Source organism: Ascidia mentula, chromosome 5 (assembly GCF_947561715.1).
Source record: "Ascidia mentula chromosome 5, kaAscMent1.1, whole genome shotgun sequence".
Classification (NCBI taxonomy): Eukaryota; Metazoa; Chordata; class Ascidiacea; order Phlebobranchia; family Ascidiidae; genus Ascidia; species Ascidia mentula.
This window is the reverse complement of record NC_138570.1, coordinates 8,596,510-8,612,522: the sequence shown is the minus strand read 5'-3', so window position 1 is coordinate 8,612,522 and position 16,013 is coordinate 8,596,510. Positions and strand designations below refer to the sequence as shown.

Here is a 16,013-nt window from a genome sequence, read left to right as displayed (position 1 = left end):
CTTTTAAATTCACCATACAAATTACTTACCAGCGTATGCGTCCAGATGTCATGAACGAAGGTGATTTGGCCTTCACCATAGAGCACTCGTAGAAAAATGCCAGCTCCAACTGCAGGGTCGTACTGTTCAAACTAAATATTAAATGCATGTCACAATAATTCATTGGTGTATTTATTCACAAACCTTTTTGAAAAGCAACATTTGCAAAAAAAGGAGCGTAAACCTGTACTGCCGCGTGTGGTAAGGTTGTTGTCATAGCAACGTTAATGGTAAAGGGAAAGTGCACTTTTTACATCGCAAGTTAACATTTAAGGCAAAAACCTATTTAGGATCATTTTACTGCTGGTGTAAGTTTATGTTTATATTCGCACCATGTCTGTATCAAGTGGGAGATCACCAGGGTCTGCTGCATCCTCACGTAAGTTCTATTTCTTTTTATACTGCCTGTGTCATGGTAAAATAAATAATTTAGCGGCTATATTAAGGCCCATTCACAGGCTTACATTTGACTATACACTACCACATTCATTCAAAATTAATTTCGAAGATCTAAGAATATATTGCTCCAAACTTTTGTTGCTTAATTATTAGTCTATATTGTATCGACTTTTCTGGTTACAATTTAGGTGGTATTGTTTCACGCCAGTCGGGGAGAGTAACTTTTCCCCAATCTGCAAAATCAATTTCATCAAGCAAGTCTGCTCTACAAGTTATCGATGCAGAAGATCCAGAAAATAATCCATTTAAGGTTCCTCCCGACCAGGATATCTTTATGCTGAGGGACAGGGAAAGGCAAAGAAAGAAAGAGGTATTGATGATCATGCAAATAAAATGTATGTTGTCTTAATAATATGATCATGCAAATAAAATGTATGTTGTCTTAATAATATGATCATGCAAATAAAATGTATGTTGTCTTAATAATATGATCATGCAAATAAAATGTATGTTGTCTTAATAATATGATCATGCAAATAAAATGTATGTTGTCTTAATAAGATGATCATGCAAATAAAATTTATGTTGTCTTAATAATATGATCATGCAAATAAAATGTATGTTGTCTTAATAATATGATCATGCAAATAAAATGTATGTTGTCTTTATAATATGATCATGCAAATAAAATGTATGTTGTCTTAATAATATGATCATGCAAATAAAATGTATGTTGTCTTAATAATATGATCATGCAAATAAAATGTATGTTGTCTTAATAATATGATCATGCAAATAAAATGTATGTTGTCTTAATAATATGATCATGCAAATAAAATGTATGTTGTCTTAATAAGATGATCATGCAAATAAAATGTATGTTGTCTTAATAATATGATCATGCAAATAAAATGTATGTTGACTTAATAATATGTGTTTCCAGGAAAGAGAAAAACAAAGACAGTTAAAAGTCCATGAAAAGACTACCTATGCATCAAGGGTAAATGCAAAAACTGCGTCAATGCGGAAGGCAGCACTTGGATCTGAGGATCAGTTGGAAGATGGTGGCCCAGACATGGCTCTTAAAGATGACCCAGGGTGGACATTGACTGTGACAAGAGGTTATAAGTATATACATGCTTGTGTGAAAACCTTATTGAATCATGTTTAAAGCTTCTTTTCTCTTAGCTGTTTGGCTAGGTTCTTTTTCATACTAGTATATAAAATATATGAAAGGCTATTGATTAGGTGTCATAGAGGCTGTTTATAGTGATATACTTAATTTGTGGAAGCTGTTTTGTCCTTGGCGAGCTGCAGACAGGGTGTGTACACGCACTGTTTCGACCTGTAAGGTCTCATCAGTGCAGCTGTTGAAGTGGCACTGTGCTAGCTTCTACACTAGCAGGCACACTAAATTCCACTTTGTGGTACCATTCTGGTCAACGTTGTTTTGTCCTTATTGTGTGATTTTCAATGCCCTACATATATGAAAAAAGAAAAACTTGTTTGCAGACCGAAATGTTGAAAAAGAAGATCTTGCAGAGTATGTGAGTAAGAAGCGGGAAATGTTTTTGGTTCAATATTCGCTGAGAGTCAAACGGGATGAAATGAAAAAGCTTGAGGAACTTGCTGCTGCCGAAGAGAGAAAACTGGAAAGAGCTGAACACTTCCTGGAGGAAGATGCTGCAATGTTTGATGAATTTCTAAAGGAGAATGACAAGAACAGTGTTGAAGCAATAAAAAGGTTTGTTTGGAACTAAATTTGTGTTGTTGCAATATTTCATGTGTTTGACATGTTTCTAGAGCGGAAACAGAAACCAAGTCAAAACTGGAAAAAGTTGCAGAAATTAAAAAAAACAATGCCGTCATGATGGCAATCAAAAGTGATATTTCAAAGCATGAAGAAACGCTGAAGGTAGTAGACAGGAATATTTTCCTGGTCAATATTTAAAATTTTACAAGTTTGCATTTGTTTGGGAGTGAATAATATTGTTTTACCAACTTAAAACAATATTAACATTAACTCAAATCTTATTGTAGGAATATATGATGTACAAAGAATTCTTGGAAAAACTTACTCCAAATGAGTGGAAAGAGGAAAAGAAGAAAGAGAGAATGGAGCGAAGACGTTTAAAACGAGAGGCTCATCAGGTATTTTGGCTGGTTTAAAGTTTTTCAAATAATTCTTTCCTTTTGTCTTTTAGTCACTTCACCACGCGCAAAGTTCTCTTGCTGACAAACGATCTGTGAGTTCAACAACCTCGGCCGGAAGAAAAGGTTTTTTGAACTTATTCTGTATAAATAACTATACTAAAAAATTATATAAAAAATATCAACCTTTGCTTTTTCAATTGCATTCTGTTGGGATTTCATCGCATTTTTCACGTGCGTTTTTGCTTTCTCAACAAAAGCTGCGACTATTTAGACGCTGAAAGCCGTGGGTCAAGCCGAGCAACGTCATCACACGTCAGAGTGCGAAGCAGCGTACTTAAAAGCGCCACCACGCGGAAGACGCTGTCTACTCCTAAAAGTGCAACTGATTCGGAAAGCGTGAGATCTGCCGAAGTTTCCTTTCTTGACGAAGAAAGTGATGACGTAAGCAAGGATGTGTTTCATTGACCATGAATGAACTATAAAGGCAAACTTTCAAAAATTTGGCCGGCAAGATCGTCCGTAGTCACACCAACTGCACTGATGGGATATTAAAGGTCGAAACAGTGGCCATCTGTATGCAGCTCACAGAATTCATATTATTACCTTCATGTTTGTTTATATGATTTCAAAATAGGCTCAGAAATAACAGTAAAAACTGACGGGTGCTTATCTGCAAAAGTACCATACAACCTTACACGTATTGAGCATCTTTATGCTGTAACCTCAAAATTATTTTCGTCCCAATCTTAGTATGTTTCCATTACGTCCAGGAACCGGAACTGTACTTCACTGATCCCGTTCAACTTCTCAACATCTTCCAGGAGTTGGAGGAGCATAATTTGTCTCTCATCACAAATAGTCAAGAGACTGAAGAAGCCATGGAAGAGCTGAAACACACAATTGAGCTCACCAAGGACAAAATGTAAGTGACTCAGTGGAGCTGTAGAAATAGACAATTTGCTCAATCTGTTGCACTTTCAATTTCTGCGTAACTTCATGACAAAAGTTTTCTGTCATTACCCACAAATCCTTAAAAGAAAAAGAAAATTGTGGTTCAAAATCCTCTCTTGAAGGAAGCAAATTCAAGCGTGTTTCAAGGTCCATTTATTCTGATATAAACCTCGAAAAACGGTTTTGAATTTTTGCCACTTAATTACAGAGATCCCGTTCGCAACTGCTCAATTTATCTGTGTCTATTCCACGCACATAACTTTTTACAGGAATCGCGAGACGGACATGCTGAAGTCACAGATCAGCATTTTAAAATCGACCATTCGTCGTGAGGAGGAAAAAGCGGACGATCTCGAGCTGAAATGTAAGATGTTCTCATATGGGGAGTTTAAAGCGGAAGATCAAGAGAAGACTTTACGACAGCTTAACAAGAAAGTTGAAGAAGTATACCGGTACATACGAAAAACTCGTTTGGTGTGATTTGGTTAATGCACTAGTTAGGCTATTTGTGTGATTTAGTTAATGCACTTTTCAGGCTACTTTTGAACAGTACATCATTACACTAATTCTTGCTCACCTGATTGGTAGTGTCATGTCAAAAGAGAAAGTGATTATTATTGTGTCAATTTTAGGGAAATGCAATGCCAAGCAAATTGGTAAAACCACTTCGTAAAAAAAACAAATAATATATTTCAATCTTTGCCATTTAACTCAAAACTCTCGTTTGGATAATAACAACGGCATTACACAGCGCTTGTATCGGAGACAACGAAGCAAACATCAGCACCCTGCAGATGCTCACCACGATCGAAAACAAACTGGAGGAGCTCTTCGAAAACATCGAGCTGATGCCTCCGGAGCTGGTGGAAAATGCGGAGAAGGCCAAGGAGAAGGAACGAAGGATGCGACTGCGAGAGGAGAAGCTGGCGGCACAGAGAGCACATCAGGAGGAGAGAGTGAGAAAGGCGCTGGAAAGAGCAAAGGCTGATCCAAAGAAGAAGGTATGTTTCTCTGCAATGGATTGTAGCCGCCTTGAAAAATGAAACATCAAATGCAATATTGCTTGCAATCGCAATTACACACTTATTACCTGTACGATGTATGTTATAGTGAGTTTGGTCATCCAAAACTTGATGTTTGTCCACAACTTATATTTAGGATATTTATCAAACTATAAAAGTTCTCCACGATTACAGGTAGTTTTGTACAAACGTTCCCTTCTAATGCAAAAGCGTCTTCAGTAACAGCTTTTGGAGTCGAACTATTGTGCATATAGCCATGCACGTTTTTCAAGTTTGATCAACTCACTCATTTTTTTAACGCAGGTCGGAAAGCGTTTGGTTTTTCGTTCGGAGCCGCCACAAAGGAAGCAGAAAGAGAGCAAGAAGAAAGAGGGCCAAGACAAAGACGAGGAGGAAAAGTTGTATTTTTTCACCTAATTTGTTTTCCTTTTTGCCCAAAGCAAAATGGCGAAAGTATTCCATCGTTTGCAACCCCACTTGCAAGCTTTGTAGAGACTTCCTTTTCGTGGCACATAAAGTTTCGCAATTGGGTAAAAACCAGCAAATATTTGAAAATGACATGTGATATCAGAAATCTACTTCAAAATCAGTAAAAAGACATTTACCTTCCACCAAATCTAATTTACAGATTTCATTTCTTGGTCTTCTTTTCCGTTTTGCGTTTGTTTAAATACGCTTGTGTTTTCACCAATAAAACTACTAGGGAGAATTTGTAAAACCATACAGCAATGCACGTGGCGCCGTGGTTTTAGGCGTCTGTCTAGTAAACAGGAAATCCCTTCGAACTCCGGCGGTGCCTTTTTTGACCTAAAAATTTGGTTTGTGGTACTAAGTTGTGCACAATGCTGGCAACTAGCTGGTTTGTGGAAAATGTGCAACAAAGAAAATTGGAACATGTAGAGAAAAGTTTTCATCAGTGCGTTGAGCGGCTGATGGTCGTGCGTCTCTGTGGCGCAATCGGTTAGCGCGTTCGGCTGTTAACCGAAAGGTTGGTGGTTCGAGCCCACCCAGGGACGTAATAATTTTTATATTCATCTCCTCCGAAAATGGTAATTAACTATTTGCATGGAAGGATCATTCGCATGTCAGGATGGCCGAGTGGTCTAAGGCGCCAGACTCAAGCTTCTATGCTGCACTGAATTACGGTGGTTTGGGTGTTCTGGTCTCCGAATGGAGGCGTGGGTTCGAATCCCACTTCTGACAATCTTTTTTTATTTGAGGATATCTAATCTTTCTCTTCGGCTCCCTTGCCAATAGCATTCCTCAAAGCTAATATTTGATTCCACATTACTACAAGTATAATGTGATTGTTTCAGTGTGCTAGTTGGTCTCTATAGCTCAGTGGTAGAGCACTGGTCTCGTAAACCAGGGGTCGCGAGTTCAAACCTCGATGGAGGCAAGTGGCTAGAAATGTTTTTTCGAATTTATCTGCAGGAAATACATTATCTGTCGGTGTTGTTGTCGCCGTGCTGTACAACATGCACTGAAAATAAGAGCAAACCAGCTCCAGTGGCGCAATCGGTTAGCGCGCCGTACTTATATGACAGTTACGGAGACATGCGGAGGTTGTGAGTTCGAGCCTCACCTGGAGCAGGAAGTTTTAATACTGTTTCAATATCAAGTTGTAAGAACAAAGACTGAAGCATACTGTATTGCATGTGGCGCCGTGGCTTAGTGGTAAAGCGCCTGTCTAGTAAACAGGAGATCCCGGGTTCGATCCCCGGCGGTGCCTATTTTAATCTATTTGTAAGTATTACAGTGACCTAAATTTCGTGCATGTCTGATTTTGAACCGGAATAGCCTTACAAACTCTGAAGCGCAAGTCTCAAAAGATAACTGGTTTTAACAGATCAACCGACACAATGTGGCACTAAGTTGTGCACAATGCTGGCAACTAGCTGGTTTGTGGAAGATGTGAACCAAAGAAAATTGGAACATGTAGAGAAAAGTTTTCATCAGTGCGTTGAGCGGTTGATTGTCTTGGGTCTCTGTGGCGCAATCGGTTAGCGCGTTCGGCTGTTAACCGAAAGGTTGGTGGTTCGACCCACCCAGGGACGTAATAATTTTTATATTCATCTCCTCCGAAAATGGTAGTTAACTATTTGCATGGAAGGTTCATTTGCATGTCAGGATGGCCGAGTGGTCTAAGGCGCCAGACTCAAGCTTCTATGCTCCACTGAATTACGGTGGTATGGGTGTTCTGGTCTCCGAATGGAGGCGTGGGTTCGAATCCCACTTCTGACAATCTTTTTTTATTTGAGGATATCTAATCTTTCTCTTCGGCTCCCCTGCCAATAGCATTCCTCAAAGCTAATATTTGATTCCACATTACTACAAGAATAATGTGATTGTTTCAGTGTGCTAGTTGGTCTCTATAGCTCAGTGGTAGAGCACTGGTCTCGTAAACCAGGGGTCGCGAGTTCAAACCTCGCTGGAGGCAAGTGGCTAGAAATGTTTTTTCGAATTTATCTGCAGGAAATATATTATCTGTCGGTGTTGTTGTCGCCGTGCTGTACAACATGCACTGAAAATAAGAGCAAACCAGCTCCAGTGGCGCAATCGGTTAGCGCGCCGTACTTATGTGACAGTTACGGAGACATGCGGAGGTTGTGAGTTCGAGCCTCACCTAGAGCAGCAAGTTTTAATACTGTTGTAAGAACAAAGACTGAAGCATACTGTATTGCATGTGGCGCCGTGGCTTAGTGGTAAAGCGCCTGTCTAGTAAACAGGAGATCCCGGGTTCGATCCCCGGCGGTGCCTATTTTAATGTATTTGTAAGTATTACAGTGACCTAAATTTCGTGCATGTCTGATTTTGAACCGGAATAGCCTTACAAACTCTGAAGCGCAAGTCTCAAAAGATAACTGGTTTTAACAGATCAACCGACACAATGTGGTACTAAGTTGTGCACAATGCTGGCAACTAGCTGGTTTGTGGAAGATGGGCAACAAAGAAAATTGGAACATGTAGAGAAAAGTTTTCATCAGTGCGTTGAGCGGCTGAAGGTCGTGCGTCTCTGTGGCGCAATCGGTTAGCGCGTTCGGCTGCTAACCGAAAGGTTGGTGGTTCGAGCCCAACCAGGGACGTAATAATTTTTATATTCATCTCCTCCGAAAATGGTAGTTAACTATTTGCATGGAAGTTTCATTCGCATGTCAGGATGGCCGAGTGGTCTAAGGCGCCAGACTCAAGCTTCTATGCTGCACTGAATTACGGTGGTATGGGTGTTCTGGTCTCCGAATGGAGGCGTGGGTTCGAATCCCACTTCTGACAATCTTTTTTTATTTGAGGATATCTAATCTTTCTCTTCGGCTCCCCTGCCAATAGCATTCCTCAAAGCTAATATTTGATTCCACATTACTACAAGTATAATGTGATTGTTTCAGTGTGCTAGTTGGTCTCTATAGCTCAGTGGTAGAGCACTGGTCTCGTAAACCAGGGGTCGCGAGTTCAAACCTCGCTGGAGGCAAGTGGCTAGAAATGTTTTTTCGAATTTATCTGCAGGAAATATATTATCTGTCGGTGTTGTTGTCGCCGTGCTGTACAACATGCACTGAAAATTAGAGCAAACCAGCTCCAGTGGCGCAATCGGTTAGCGCGCCGTACTTATATGACAGTTACGGAGACATGCGGAGGTTGTGAGTTCGAGCCTCACCTGGAGCAGCAGGCTTTAATACTGTTTCAATATCAAGTTGTAAGAACAAAGACTGAAGCATACTGTATTGCATGTGGCGCCGTGGCTTAGTGGTAAAGCGCCTGTCTAGTAAACAGGAGATCCCGGGTTCGATCCCCGGCGGTGCCTATTTTAATGTATTTGTAAGTATTACAGTGACCTAAATTTCGTGCATGTCTGATTTTGAACCAGAATAGCCTTACAAACTCTGAAGCGCAAGTCTCAAAAGATAACTGGTTTTAACAGATCAACCGACACAATGTGGTACTAAGTTGTGCACAATGCTGGCAACTAGCTGGTTTGTGGAAGATGGGCAACAAAGAAAATTGGAACATGTAGAGAAAAGTTTTCATCAGTGCGTTGAGCGGCTGAAGGTCGTGCGTCTCTGTGGCGCAATCGGTTAGCGCGTTCGGCTGCTAACCGAAAGGTTGGTGGTTCGAGCCCAACCAGGGACGTAATAATTTTTATATTCATCTCCTCCGAAAATGGTAGTTAACTATTTGCATGGAAGTTTCATTCGCATGTCAGGATGGCCGAGTGGTCTAAGGCGCCAGACTCAAGCTTCTATGCTGCACTGAATTACGGTGGTATGGGTGTTCTGGTCTCCGAATGGAGGCGTGGGTTCGAATCCCACTTCTGACAATCTTTTTTTATTTGAGGATATCTAATCTTTCTCTTCGGCTCCCCTGCCAATAGCATTCCTCAAAGCTAATATTTGATTCCACATTACTACAAGTATAATGTGATTGTTTCAGTGTGCTAGTTGGTCTCTATAGCTCAGTGGTAGAGCACTGGTCTCGTAAACCAGGGGTCGCGAGTTCAAACCTCGCTGGAGGCAAGTGGCTAGAAATGTTTTTTCGAATTTATCTGCAGGAAATATATTATCTGTCGGTGTTGTTGTCGCCGTGCTGTACAACATGCACTGAAAATTAGAGCAAACCAGCTCCAGTGGCGCAATCGGTTAGCGCGCCGTACTTATATGACAGTTACGGAGACATGCGGAGGTTGTGAGTTCGAGCCTCACCTGGAGCAGCAGGCTTTAATACTGTTTCAATATCAAGTTGTAAGAACAAAGACTGAAGCATACTGTATTGCATGTGGCGCCGTGGCTTAGTGGTAAAGCGCCTGTCTAGTAAACAGGAGATCCCGGGTTCGATCCCCGGCGGTGCCTATTTTAATGTATTTGTAAGTATTACAGTGACCTAAATTTCGTGCATGTCTGATTTTGAACCTGAATAGCCTTACAAACTCTGAAGCGCAAGTCTCAAAAGATAACTGGTTTTAACAGATCAACCGACACAATGTGGTACTAAGTTGTGCACAATGCTGACAACTAGCTGGTTTGTGGAAGATGGGCAACAAAGAAAATTGGAACATGTAGAGAAAAGTTTTCATCAGTGCGTTGAGCGGCTGAAGGTCGTGCGTCTCTGTGGCGCAATCGGTTAGCGCGTTCGGCTGTTAACCGAAAGGTTGGTGGTTCGAGACCACCCAGGGACGTAATAATTTTTATATTCATCTCCTCCGAAAATGGTAGTTAACTATTTGCATGGAAGTTTCATTCGCATGTCAGGATGGCCGAGTGGTCTAAGGCGCCAGACTCAAGCTTCTATGCTGCACTGAATTACGGTGGTATGGGTGTTCTGGTCTCCGAATGGAGGCGTGGGTTCGAATCCCACTTCTGACAATCTTTTTTTATTTGAGGATATCTAATCTTTCTCTTCGGCTCCCCTGCCAATAGCATTCCTCAAAGCTAATATTTGATTCCACATTACTACAAGTATAATGTGATTGTTTCAGTGTGCTAGTTGGTCTCTATAGCTCAGTGGTAGAGCACTGGTCTCGTAAACCAGGGGTCGCGAGTTCAAACCTCGCTGGAGGCAAGTGGCTAGAAATGTTTTTTCGAATTTATCTGCAGGAAATATATTATCTGTCGGTGTTGTTGTCGCCGTGCTGTACAACATGCACTGAAAATAAGAGCAAACCAGCTCCAGTGGCGCAATCGGTTAGCGCGCCGTACTTATATGACAGTTACGGAGACATGCGGAGGTTGTGAGTTCGAGCCTCACCTGGAGCAGTAAGTTTTAATACTGTTGTAAGAACAAAGACTGAAGCATACTGTATTGGATGTGGCGCCGTGGCTTAGTGGTAAAGCGCCTGTCTAGTAAACAGGAGATCCCGGGTTCGATCCCCGGCGGTGCCTATTTTAATGTATTTGTAAGTATTACAGTGACCTAAATTTCGTGCATGTCTGATTTTGAACCGGAATAGCCTTACAAACTCTGAAGCGCAAGTCTCAAAAGATAACTGGTTTTAACAGATCAACCGACACAATGTGGTACTAAGTTGTGCACAATGCTGGCAACTAGCTGGTTTGTGGAAGATGGGCAACAAAGAAAATTGGAACATGTAGAGAAAAGTTTTCATCAGTGCGTTGAGCGGCTGAAGGTCGTGCGTCTCTGTGGCGCAATCGGTTAGCGCGTTCGGCTGCTAACCGAAAGGTTGGTTGTTCGAGCCCAACCAGGGACGTAATAATTTTTATATTCATCTCCTCCGAAAATGGTAGTTAACTATTTGCATGGAAGTTTCATTCGCATGTCAGGATGGCCGAGTGGTCTAAGGCGCCAGACTCAAGCTTCTATGCTGCACTGAATTACGGTGGTATGGGTGTTCTGGTCTCCGAATGGAGGCGTGTGTTCGAATCCCACTTCTGACAATCTTTTTTTATTTGAGGATATCTAATCTTTCTCTTCGGCTCCCCTGCCAATAGCATTCCTCAAAGCTAATATTTGATTCCACATTACTACAAGTATAATGTGATTATTTCAGTGTGCTAGTTGGTCTCTATAGCTCAGTGGTAGAGCACTGGTCTCGTAAACCAGGGGTCGCGAGTTCAAACCTCGCTGGAGGCAAGTGGCTAGAAATGTTTTTTCGAATTTATCTGCAGGAAATATATTATCTGTCGGTGTTGTTGTCGCCGTGCTGTACAACATGCACTGAAAATTAGAGCAAACCAGCTCCAGTGGCGCAATCGGTTAGCGCGCCGTACTTACATGACAGTTACGGAGACATGCGGAGGTTGTGAGTTCGAGCCTCACCTGGAGCAGCAGGTTTTAATACTGTTTCAATATCAAGTTGTAAGAACAAAGACTGAAGCATACTGTATTGCATGTGGCGCCGTGGCTTAGTGGTAAAGCGCCTGTCTAGTAAACAGGAGATCCCGGGTTCGATCCCCGGCGGTGCCTATTTTAATGTATTTGTAAGTATTACAGTGACCTAAATTTCGTGCATGTCTGATTTTGAACCGGAATAGCCTTACAAACTCTGAAGCGCAAGTCTCAAAAGATAACTGGTTTTAACAGATCAACCGACACAATGTGGTACTAAGTTGTACACAATGCTGGCAACTAGCTGGTTTGTGGAAGATGGGCAACAAAGAAAATTGGAACATGTAGAGAAAAGTTTTCATCAGTGCGTTGAGCGGCTGAAGGTCGTGCGTCTCTGTGGCGCAATCGGTTAGCGCGTTCGGCTGTTAACCGAAAGGTTGGTGGTTCGAGCCCACCCAGGGACGTAATAATTTTTATATTCTTCTCCTCCGAAAATGGTAGTTAACTATTTGCATGGAAGTTTCATTCGCATGTCAGGATGGCCGAGTGCTGGTCTAAGGCGCCAGACTCAAGCTTCTATGCTGCACTGAATTACGGTGGTATGGGTGTTCTGGTCTCCGAATGGAGGCGTGGGTTCGAATCCCACTTCTGACAATCTTTTTTTATTTGAGGATATCTAATCTTTCTCTTCGGCTCCCCTGCCAATAGCATTCCTCAAAGCTAATATTTGATTCCACATTACTACAAGTATAATGTGATTGTTTGAGTGTGCTAGTTGGTCTCTATAGCTCAGTGGTAGAGCACTGGTCTCGTAAACCAGGGGTCGCGAGTTCAAACCTCGCTGGAGGCAAGTGGCTAGAAATGTTTTTTCGAATTTATCTGCAGGAAATATATTATCTGTCGGTGTTGTTGTCGCCGTGCTGTACAACATGCACTGAAAATAAGAGCAAACCAGCTCCAGTGGCGCAATCGGTTAGCGCGCCGTACTTATATGACAGTTACGGAGACATGCGGAGGTTGTGAGTTCGAGCCTCACCTGGAGAAGCAAGTTTTAATACTGTTGTAAGAACAAAGACTGAAGCATACTGTATTGCATGTGGCGCCGTGGCTTAGTGGTAAAGCGCCTGTCTAGTAAACAGGAGATCCCGGGTTCGATCCCCGGCGGTGCCTATTTTAATGTATTTGTAAGTATTACAGTGACCTAAATTTCGTGCATGTCTGATTTTGAACCGGAATAGCCTTACAAACTCTGAAGCGCAAGTCTCAAAAGATAACTGGTTTTAACAGATCAACCGACACAATGTGGTACTAAGTTGTGCACAATGCTGACAACTAGCTGGTTTGTGGAAGATGGGCAACAAAGAAAATTGGAACATGTAGAGAAAAGTTTTCATCAGTGCGTTGAGCGGCTAAAGGTCGTGCGTCTCTGTGGCGCAATCGGTTAGCGCGTTCGGCTGTTAACCGAAAGGTTGGTGGTTCGAGCCCACCCAGGGACGTAATAATTTTTATATTCATCTTATTCGAAAATGGTAGTTAACTATTTGCATGGAAGTTTCATTCGCATGTCAGGATGGCCGAGTGGTCTAAGGCGCCAGACTCAAGCTTCTATGCTGCACTGAATTACGGTGGTATGGGTGTTCTGGTCTCCGAATGGAGGCGTGGGTTCGAATCCCACTTCTGACAATCTTTTTTTATTTGAGGATATCTAATCTTTCTCTTCGGCTCCCCTGCCAATAGCATTCCTCAAAGCTAATATTTGATTCCACATTACTACAAGTATAATGTGATTGTTTGAGTGTGCTAGTTGGTCTCTATAGCTCAGTGGTAGAGCACTGGTCTCGTAAACCAGGGGTCGCGAGTTCAAACCTCGCTGGAGGCAAGTGGCTAGAAATGTTTTTTCGAATTTATCTGCAGGAAATATATTATCTGTCGGTGTTGTTGTCGCCGTGCTGTACAACATGCACTGAAAATAAGAGCAAACCAGCTCCAGTGGCGCAATCGGTTAGCGCGCCGTACTTATATGACAGTTACGGAGACATGCGGAGGTTGTGAGTTCGAGCCTCACCTGGAGAAGCAAGTTTTAATACTGTTGTAAGAACAAAGACTGAAGCATACTGTATTGCATGTGGCGCCGTGGCTTAGTGGTAAAGCGCCTGTCTAGTAAACAGGAGATCCCGGGTTCGATCCCCGGCGGTGCCTATTTTAATGTATTTGTAAGTATTACAGTGACCTAAATTTCGTGCATGTCTGATTTTGAACCGGAATAGCCTTACAAACTCTGAAGCGCAAGTCTCAAAAGATAACTGGTTTTAACAGATCAACCGACACAATGTGGTACTAAGTTGTGCACAATGCTGGCAACTAGCTGGTTTGTGGAAGATGGGCAACAAAGAAAATTGGAACATGTAGAGAAAAGTTTTCATCAGTGCGTTGAGCGGCTGAAGGTCGTGCGTCTCTGTGGCGCAATCGGTTAGCGCGTTCGGCTGTTAACCGAAAGGTTGGTGGTTCGAGCCCACCCAGGGACGTAATAATTTTTATATTCATCTTATTCGAAAATGGTAGTTAACTATTTGCATGGAAGTTTCATTCGCATGTCAGGATGGCCGAGTGGTCTAAGGCGCCAGACTCAAGCTTCTATGCTGCACTGAATTACGGTGGTATGGGTGTTCTGGTCTCCGAATGGAGGCGTGGGTTCGAATCCCACTTCTGACAATCTTTTTTTATTTGAGGATATCTAATCTTTCTCTTCGGCTCCCCTGCCAATAGCATTCCTCAAAGCTAATATTTGATTCCACATTACTACAAGTATAATGTGATTGTTTCAGTGTGCTAGTTGGTCTCTATAGCTCAGTGGTAGAGCACTGGTCTCGTAAACCAGGGGTCGCGAGTTCAAACCTCGCTGGAGGCAAGTGGCAAGTGGCTAGAAATGTTTTTTCGAATTTATCTGCAGGAAATATATTATCTGTCGGTGTTGTTGTCGCCGTGCTGTACAACATGCACTGAAAATAAGAGCAAACCAGCTCCAGTGGCGCAATCGGTTAGCGCGCCGTACTTATATGACAGTTACGGAGACATGCGGAGGTTGTGAGTTCGAGCCTCACCTGGAGCAGCAAGTTTTAATACTGTTTCAATATCAAGTTGAAAGAACAAAGACTGAAGCATACTGTATTGCATGTGGCGCCGTAGCTTAGTGGTAAAGCGCCTGTCTAGTAAACAGGAGATCCCGGGTTCGATCCCCGGCGGTGCCTATTTTAATGTATTTGTAAGTATTACAGTGACCTAAATTTCGTGCATGTCTGATTTTGAACCGGAATAGCCTTACAAACTCTGAAGCGCAAGTCTCAAAAGATAACTGGTTTTAACAGATCAACCGACACAATGTGGTACTAAGTTGTGCACAATGCTGGCAACTAGCTGGTTTGTGGAAGATGGGCAACAAAGAAAATTGGAACATGTAGAGAAAAGTTTTCATCAGTGCGTTGAGCGGCTGAAGGTCGTGCGTCTCTGTGGCGCAATCGGTTAGCGCGTTCGGCTGTTAACCGAAAGGTTGGTGGTTCGAGCCCACCCAGGGACGTAATAATTTTTATATTCATCTCCTTCGAAAATGGTAGTTAACTATTTGCATGGAAGTTTCATTCGCATGTCAGGATGGCCGAGTGGTCTAAGGCGCCAGACTCAAGCTTCTATGCTGCACTGAATTACGGTGGTATGGGTGTTCTGGTCTCCGAATGGAGGCGTGGGTTCGAATCCCACTTCTGACAATCTTTTTTTATTTCAGGATATCTAATCTTTCTCTTCGGCTCCCCTGCCAATAGCATTCCTCAAAGCTAATATTTGATTCCACATTACTACAAGTATAATGTGATTGTTTGAGTGTGCTAGTTGGTCTCTATAGCTCAGTGGTAGAGCACTGGTCTCGTAAACCAGGGGTCGCGAGTTCAAACCTCGCTGGAGGCAAGTGGCTAGAAATGTTTTTTCGAATTTATCTGCAGGAAATATATTATCTGTCGGTGTTGTTGTCGCCGTGCTGTACAACATGCACTGAAAATAAGAGCAAACCAGCTCCAGTGGCGCAATCGGTTAGCGCGCCGTACTTATATGACAGTTACGGAGACATGCGGAGGTTGTGAGTTCGAGCCTCACCTGGAGAAGCAAGTTTTAATACTGTTGTAAGAACAAAGACTGAAGCATACTGTATTGCATGTGGCGCCGTGGCTTAGTGGTAAAGCGCCTGTCTAGTAAACAGGAGATCCCGGGTTCGATCCCCGGCGGTGCCTATTTTAATGTATTTGTAAGTATTACAGTGACCTAAATTTCGTGCATGTCTGATTTTGAACCGGAATAGCCTTACAAACTCTGAAGCGCAAGTCTCAAAAGATAACTGGTTTTAACAGATCAACCGACACAATGTGGTACTAAGTTGTGCACAATGCTGACAACTAGCTGGTTTGTGGAAGATGGGCAACAAAGAAAATTGGAACATGTAGAGAAAAGTTTTCATCAGTGCGTTGAGCGGCTAAAGGTCGTGCGTCTCTGTGGCGCAATCGGTTAGCGCGTTCGGCTGTTAACCGAAAGGTTGGTGGTTCGAGCCCACCCAGGGACGTAATAATTTTTATATTCATCTTATTCGAAAATGGTAGTTAACTATTTGCATGGAAGTTTCATTCGCAT

General features: G+C 42.4%; 1 protein-coding gene and 51 non-coding genes across 52 annotated transcripts; all 52 read left to right on the top strand.

Annotated features, from left to right (window-relative positions):
* The first annotated feature begins 274 nt into the window (after positions 1-274).
* On the top strand, positions 275-5,268 carry LOC145902369 (cilia- and flagella-associated protein 100-like). The gene is made up of 12 exons (XM_082990305.1): positions 275-418; positions 627-808; positions 1,382-1,559; positions 1,951-2,182; positions 2,242-2,353; positions 2,479-2,589; positions 2,643-2,715; positions 2,864-3,033; positions 3,363-3,514; positions 3,813-3,995; positions 4,295-4,544; positions 4,869-5,268. Exons 1-12 carry the CDS (start codon positions 373-375, stop codon positions 4,980-4,982), a joined length of 1,803 nt encoding a protein of 600 aa, XP_082846431.1. The 5' UTR covers positions 275-372; the 3' UTR covers positions 4,983-5,268.
* A 239-nt stretch (positions 5,269-5,507) lies between these two features.
* On the top strand, positions 5,508-5,581 carry Trnan-guu (transfer RNA asparagine (anticodon GUU)). Its single transcript has one exon. It is a non-coding gene; the product is annotated as a tRNA-Asn (tRNA).
* A 68-nt stretch (positions 5,582-5,649) lies between these two features.
* On the top strand, positions 5,650-5,768 carry Trnal-caa (transfer RNA leucine (anticodon CAA)). Its single transcript has 2 exons — positions 5,650-5,687; positions 5,723-5,768. It is a non-coding gene; the product is annotated as a tRNA-Leu (tRNA).
* A 124-nt stretch (positions 5,769-5,892) lies between these two features.
* On the top strand, positions 5,893-5,964 carry Trnat-cgu (transfer RNA threonine (anticodon CGU)). The gene has a single exon. It is a non-coding gene; the product is annotated as a tRNA-Thr (tRNA).
* Positions 5,965-6,068: 104 nt separating this feature from the next.
* Trnai-uau (transfer RNA isoleucine (anticodon UAU)) lies at positions 6,069-6,158 on the top strand. Its single transcript is given in 2 exon segments — positions 6,069-6,106; positions 6,123-6,158. It is a non-coding gene; the product is annotated as a tRNA-Ile (tRNA).
* Positions 6,159-6,225: 67 nt separating this feature from the next.
* On the top strand, positions 6,226-6,297 carry Trnat-agu (transfer RNA threonine (anticodon AGU)). The gene has a single exon. It is a non-coding gene; the product is annotated as a tRNA-Thr (tRNA).
* A 252-nt stretch (positions 6,298-6,549) lies between these two features.
* On the top strand, positions 6,550-6,622 carry Trnan-guu (transfer RNA asparagine (anticodon GUU)). Its single transcript has one exon. It is a non-coding gene; the product is annotated as a tRNA-Asn (tRNA).
* Positions 6,623-6,690: 68 nt separating this feature from the next.
* Positions 6,691-6,809, top strand: Trnal-caa (transfer RNA leucine (anticodon CAA)). Its single transcript has 2 exons — positions 6,691-6,728; positions 6,764-6,809. It is a non-coding gene; the product is annotated as a tRNA-Leu (tRNA).
* A 124-nt stretch (positions 6,810-6,933) lies between these two features.
* On the top strand, positions 6,934-7,005 carry Trnat-cgu (transfer RNA threonine (anticodon CGU)). The gene has a single exon. It is a non-coding gene; the product is annotated as a tRNA-Thr (tRNA).
* A 104-nt stretch (positions 7,006-7,109) lies between these two features.
* Trnai-uau (transfer RNA isoleucine (anticodon UAU)) lies at positions 7,110-7,199 on the top strand. The gene is given in 2 exon segments: positions 7,110-7,147; positions 7,164-7,199. It is a non-coding gene; the product is annotated as a tRNA-Ile (tRNA).
* A 54-nt stretch (positions 7,200-7,253) lies between these two features.
* On the top strand, positions 7,254-7,325 carry Trnat-agu (transfer RNA threonine (anticodon AGU)). Its single transcript has one exon. It is a non-coding gene; the product is annotated as a tRNA-Thr (tRNA).
* A 252-nt stretch (positions 7,326-7,577) lies between these two features.
* On the top strand, positions 7,578-7,651 carry Trnas-gcu (transfer RNA serine (anticodon GCU)). Its single transcript has one exon. It is a non-coding gene; the product is annotated as a tRNA-Ser (tRNA).
* Positions 7,652-7,719: 68 nt separating this feature from the next.
* On the top strand, positions 7,720-7,838 carry Trnal-caa (transfer RNA leucine (anticodon CAA)). Its single transcript has 2 exons — positions 7,720-7,757; positions 7,793-7,838. It is a non-coding gene; the product is annotated as a tRNA-Leu (tRNA).
* Positions 7,839-7,962: 124 nt separating this feature from the next.
* Trnat-cgu (transfer RNA threonine (anticodon CGU)) lies at positions 7,963-8,034 on the top strand. The gene has a single exon. It is a non-coding gene; the product is annotated as a tRNA-Thr (tRNA).
* A 104-nt stretch (positions 8,035-8,138) lies between these two features.
* Positions 8,139-8,228, top strand: Trnai-uau (transfer RNA isoleucine (anticodon UAU)). Its single transcript is given in 2 exon segments — positions 8,139-8,176; positions 8,193-8,228. It is a non-coding gene; the product is annotated as a tRNA-Ile (tRNA).
* A 67-nt stretch (positions 8,229-8,295) lies between these two features.
* On the top strand, positions 8,296-8,367 carry Trnat-agu (transfer RNA threonine (anticodon AGU)). Its single transcript has one exon. It is a non-coding gene; the product is annotated as a tRNA-Thr (tRNA).
* A 252-nt stretch (positions 8,368-8,619) lies between these two features.
* Trnas-gcu (transfer RNA serine (anticodon GCU)) lies at positions 8,620-8,693 on the top strand. The gene has a single exon. It is a non-coding gene; the product is annotated as a tRNA-Ser (tRNA).
* Positions 8,694-8,761: 68 nt separating this feature from the next.
* Trnal-caa (transfer RNA leucine (anticodon CAA)) lies at positions 8,762-8,880 on the top strand. Its single transcript has 2 exons — positions 8,762-8,799; positions 8,835-8,880. It is a non-coding gene; the product is annotated as a tRNA-Leu (tRNA).
* A 124-nt stretch (positions 8,881-9,004) lies between these two features.
* Positions 9,005-9,076, top strand: Trnat-cgu (transfer RNA threonine (anticodon CGU)). The gene has a single exon. It is a non-coding gene; the product is annotated as a tRNA-Thr (tRNA).
* Positions 9,077-9,180: 104 nt separating this feature from the next.
* Trnai-uau (transfer RNA isoleucine (anticodon UAU)) lies at positions 9,181-9,270 on the top strand. The gene is given in 2 exon segments: positions 9,181-9,218; positions 9,235-9,270. It is a non-coding gene; the product is annotated as a tRNA-Ile (tRNA).
* A 67-nt stretch (positions 9,271-9,337) lies between these two features.
* Trnat-agu (transfer RNA threonine (anticodon AGU)) lies at positions 9,338-9,409 on the top strand. Its single transcript has one exon. It is a non-coding gene; the product is annotated as a tRNA-Thr (tRNA).
* A 252-nt stretch (positions 9,410-9,661) lies between these two features.
* Trnan-guu (transfer RNA asparagine (anticodon GUU)) lies at positions 9,662-9,735 on the top strand. The gene has a single exon. It is a non-coding gene; the product is annotated as a tRNA-Asn (tRNA).
* A 68-nt stretch (positions 9,736-9,803) lies between these two features.
* Trnal-caa (transfer RNA leucine (anticodon CAA)) lies at positions 9,804-9,922 on the top strand. Its single transcript has 2 exons — positions 9,804-9,841; positions 9,877-9,922. It is a non-coding gene; the product is annotated as a tRNA-Leu (tRNA).
* Positions 9,923-10,046: 124 nt separating this feature from the next.
* Positions 10,047-10,118, top strand: Trnat-cgu (transfer RNA threonine (anticodon CGU)). The gene has a single exon. It is a non-coding gene; the product is annotated as a tRNA-Thr (tRNA).
* Positions 10,119-10,222: 104 nt separating this feature from the next.
* On the top strand, positions 10,223-10,312 carry Trnai-uau (transfer RNA isoleucine (anticodon UAU)). Its single transcript is given in 2 exon segments — positions 10,223-10,260; positions 10,277-10,312. It is a non-coding gene; the product is annotated as a tRNA-Ile (tRNA).
* Positions 10,313-10,366: 54 nt separating this feature from the next.
* Trnat-agu (transfer RNA threonine (anticodon AGU)) lies at positions 10,367-10,438 on the top strand. Its single transcript has one exon. It is a non-coding gene; the product is annotated as a tRNA-Thr (tRNA).
* A 252-nt stretch (positions 10,439-10,690) lies between these two features.
* Trnas-gcu (transfer RNA serine (anticodon GCU)) lies at positions 10,691-10,764 on the top strand. Its single transcript has one exon. It is a non-coding gene; the product is annotated as a tRNA-Ser (tRNA).
* A 68-nt stretch (positions 10,765-10,832) lies between these two features.
* Positions 10,833-10,951, top strand: Trnal-caa (transfer RNA leucine (anticodon CAA)). The gene is made up of 2 exons: positions 10,833-10,870; positions 10,906-10,951. It is a non-coding gene; the product is annotated as a tRNA-Leu (tRNA).
* Positions 10,952-11,075: 124 nt separating this feature from the next.
* Positions 11,076-11,147, top strand: Trnat-cgu (transfer RNA threonine (anticodon CGU)). The gene has a single exon. It is a non-coding gene; the product is annotated as a tRNA-Thr (tRNA).
* Positions 11,148-11,251: 104 nt separating this feature from the next.
* On the top strand, positions 11,252-11,341 carry Trnav-uac (transfer RNA valine (anticodon UAC)). Its single transcript is given in 2 exon segments — positions 11,252-11,289; positions 11,306-11,341. It is a non-coding gene; the product is annotated as a tRNA-Val (tRNA).
* A 67-nt stretch (positions 11,342-11,408) lies between these two features.
* On the top strand, positions 11,409-11,480 carry Trnat-agu (transfer RNA threonine (anticodon AGU)). The gene has a single exon. It is a non-coding gene; the product is annotated as a tRNA-Thr (tRNA).
* A 252-nt stretch (positions 11,481-11,732) lies between these two features.
* Positions 11,733-11,806, top strand: Trnan-guu (transfer RNA asparagine (anticodon GUU)). Its single transcript has one exon. It is a non-coding gene; the product is annotated as a tRNA-Asn (tRNA).
* A 68-nt stretch (positions 11,807-11,874) lies between these two features.
* On the top strand, positions 11,875-11,996 carry Trnal-caa (transfer RNA leucine (anticodon CAA)). The gene is made up of 2 exons: positions 11,875-11,915; positions 11,951-11,996. It is a non-coding gene; the product is annotated as a tRNA-Leu (tRNA).
* Positions 11,997-12,120: 124 nt separating this feature from the next.
* On the top strand, positions 12,121-12,192 carry Trnat-cgu (transfer RNA threonine (anticodon CGU)). The gene has a single exon. It is a non-coding gene; the product is annotated as a tRNA-Thr (tRNA).
* Positions 12,193-12,296: 104 nt separating this feature from the next.
* On the top strand, positions 12,297-12,389 carry Trnai-uau (transfer RNA isoleucine (anticodon UAU)). The gene is given in 2 exon segments: positions 12,297-12,334; positions 12,351-12,389. It is a non-coding gene; the product is annotated as a tRNA-Ile (tRNA).
* A 51-nt stretch (positions 12,390-12,440) lies between these two features.
* Trnat-agu (transfer RNA threonine (anticodon AGU)) lies at positions 12,441-12,512 on the top strand. The gene has a single exon. It is a non-coding gene; the product is annotated as a tRNA-Thr (tRNA).
* A 252-nt stretch (positions 12,513-12,764) lies between these two features.
* On the top strand, positions 12,765-12,838 carry Trnan-guu (transfer RNA asparagine (anticodon GUU)). Its single transcript has one exon. It is a non-coding gene; the product is annotated as a tRNA-Asn (tRNA).
* A 68-nt stretch (positions 12,839-12,906) lies between these two features.
* Positions 12,907-13,025, top strand: Trnal-caa (transfer RNA leucine (anticodon CAA)). The gene is made up of 2 exons: positions 12,907-12,944; positions 12,980-13,025. It is a non-coding gene; the product is annotated as a tRNA-Leu (tRNA).
* Positions 13,026-13,149: 124 nt separating this feature from the next.
* Positions 13,150-13,221, top strand: Trnat-cgu (transfer RNA threonine (anticodon CGU)). Its single transcript has one exon. It is a non-coding gene; the product is annotated as a tRNA-Thr (tRNA).
* Positions 13,222-13,325: 104 nt separating this feature from the next.
* Positions 13,326-13,418, top strand: Trnai-uau (transfer RNA isoleucine (anticodon UAU)). Its single transcript is given in 2 exon segments — positions 13,326-13,363; positions 13,380-13,418. It is a non-coding gene; the product is annotated as a tRNA-Ile (tRNA).
* Positions 13,419-13,469: 51 nt separating this feature from the next.
* Positions 13,470-13,541, top strand: Trnat-agu (transfer RNA threonine (anticodon AGU)). Its single transcript has one exon. It is a non-coding gene; the product is annotated as a tRNA-Thr (tRNA).
* Positions 13,542-13,793: 252 nt separating this feature from the next.
* Positions 13,794-13,867, top strand: Trnan-guu (transfer RNA asparagine (anticodon GUU)). The gene has a single exon. It is a non-coding gene; the product is annotated as a tRNA-Asn (tRNA).
* A 68-nt stretch (positions 13,868-13,935) lies between these two features.
* Trnal-caa (transfer RNA leucine (anticodon CAA)) lies at positions 13,936-14,054 on the top strand. The gene is made up of 2 exons: positions 13,936-13,973; positions 14,009-14,054. It is a non-coding gene; the product is annotated as a tRNA-Leu (tRNA).
* A 124-nt stretch (positions 14,055-14,178) lies between these two features.
* Positions 14,179-14,250, top strand: Trnat-cgu (transfer RNA threonine (anticodon CGU)). Its single transcript has one exon. It is a non-coding gene; the product is annotated as a tRNA-Thr (tRNA).
* A 111-nt stretch (positions 14,251-14,361) lies between these two features.
* Trnai-uau (transfer RNA isoleucine (anticodon UAU)) lies at positions 14,362-14,451 on the top strand. The gene is given in 2 exon segments: positions 14,362-14,399; positions 14,416-14,451. It is a non-coding gene; the product is annotated as a tRNA-Ile (tRNA).
* A 67-nt stretch (positions 14,452-14,518) lies between these two features.
* Trnat-agu (transfer RNA threonine (anticodon AGU)) lies at positions 14,519-14,590 on the top strand. Its single transcript has one exon. It is a non-coding gene; the product is annotated as a tRNA-Thr (tRNA).
* A 252-nt stretch (positions 14,591-14,842) lies between these two features.
* Positions 14,843-14,916, top strand: Trnan-guu (transfer RNA asparagine (anticodon GUU)). Its single transcript has one exon. It is a non-coding gene; the product is annotated as a tRNA-Asn (tRNA).
* A 68-nt stretch (positions 14,917-14,984) lies between these two features.
* On the top strand, positions 14,985-15,103 carry Trnal-caa (transfer RNA leucine (anticodon CAA)). The gene is made up of 2 exons: positions 14,985-15,022; positions 15,058-15,103. It is a non-coding gene; the product is annotated as a tRNA-Leu (tRNA).
* Positions 15,104-15,227: 124 nt separating this feature from the next.
* Trnat-cgu (transfer RNA threonine (anticodon CGU)) lies at positions 15,228-15,299 on the top strand. The gene has a single exon. It is a non-coding gene; the product is annotated as a tRNA-Thr (tRNA).
* Positions 15,300-15,403: 104 nt separating this feature from the next.
* Trnai-uau (transfer RNA isoleucine (anticodon UAU)) lies at positions 15,404-15,496 on the top strand. The gene is given in 2 exon segments: positions 15,404-15,441; positions 15,458-15,496. It is a non-coding gene; the product is annotated as a tRNA-Ile (tRNA).
* A 51-nt stretch (positions 15,497-15,547) lies between these two features.
* Positions 15,548-15,619, top strand: Trnat-agu (transfer RNA threonine (anticodon AGU)). Its single transcript has one exon. It is a non-coding gene; the product is annotated as a tRNA-Thr (tRNA).
* Positions 15,620-15,871: 252 nt separating this feature from the next.
* On the top strand, positions 15,872-15,945 carry Trnan-guu (transfer RNA asparagine (anticodon GUU)). The gene has a single exon. It is a non-coding gene; the product is annotated as a tRNA-Asn (tRNA).
* Positions 15,946-16,013: the final 68 nt, after the last annotated feature.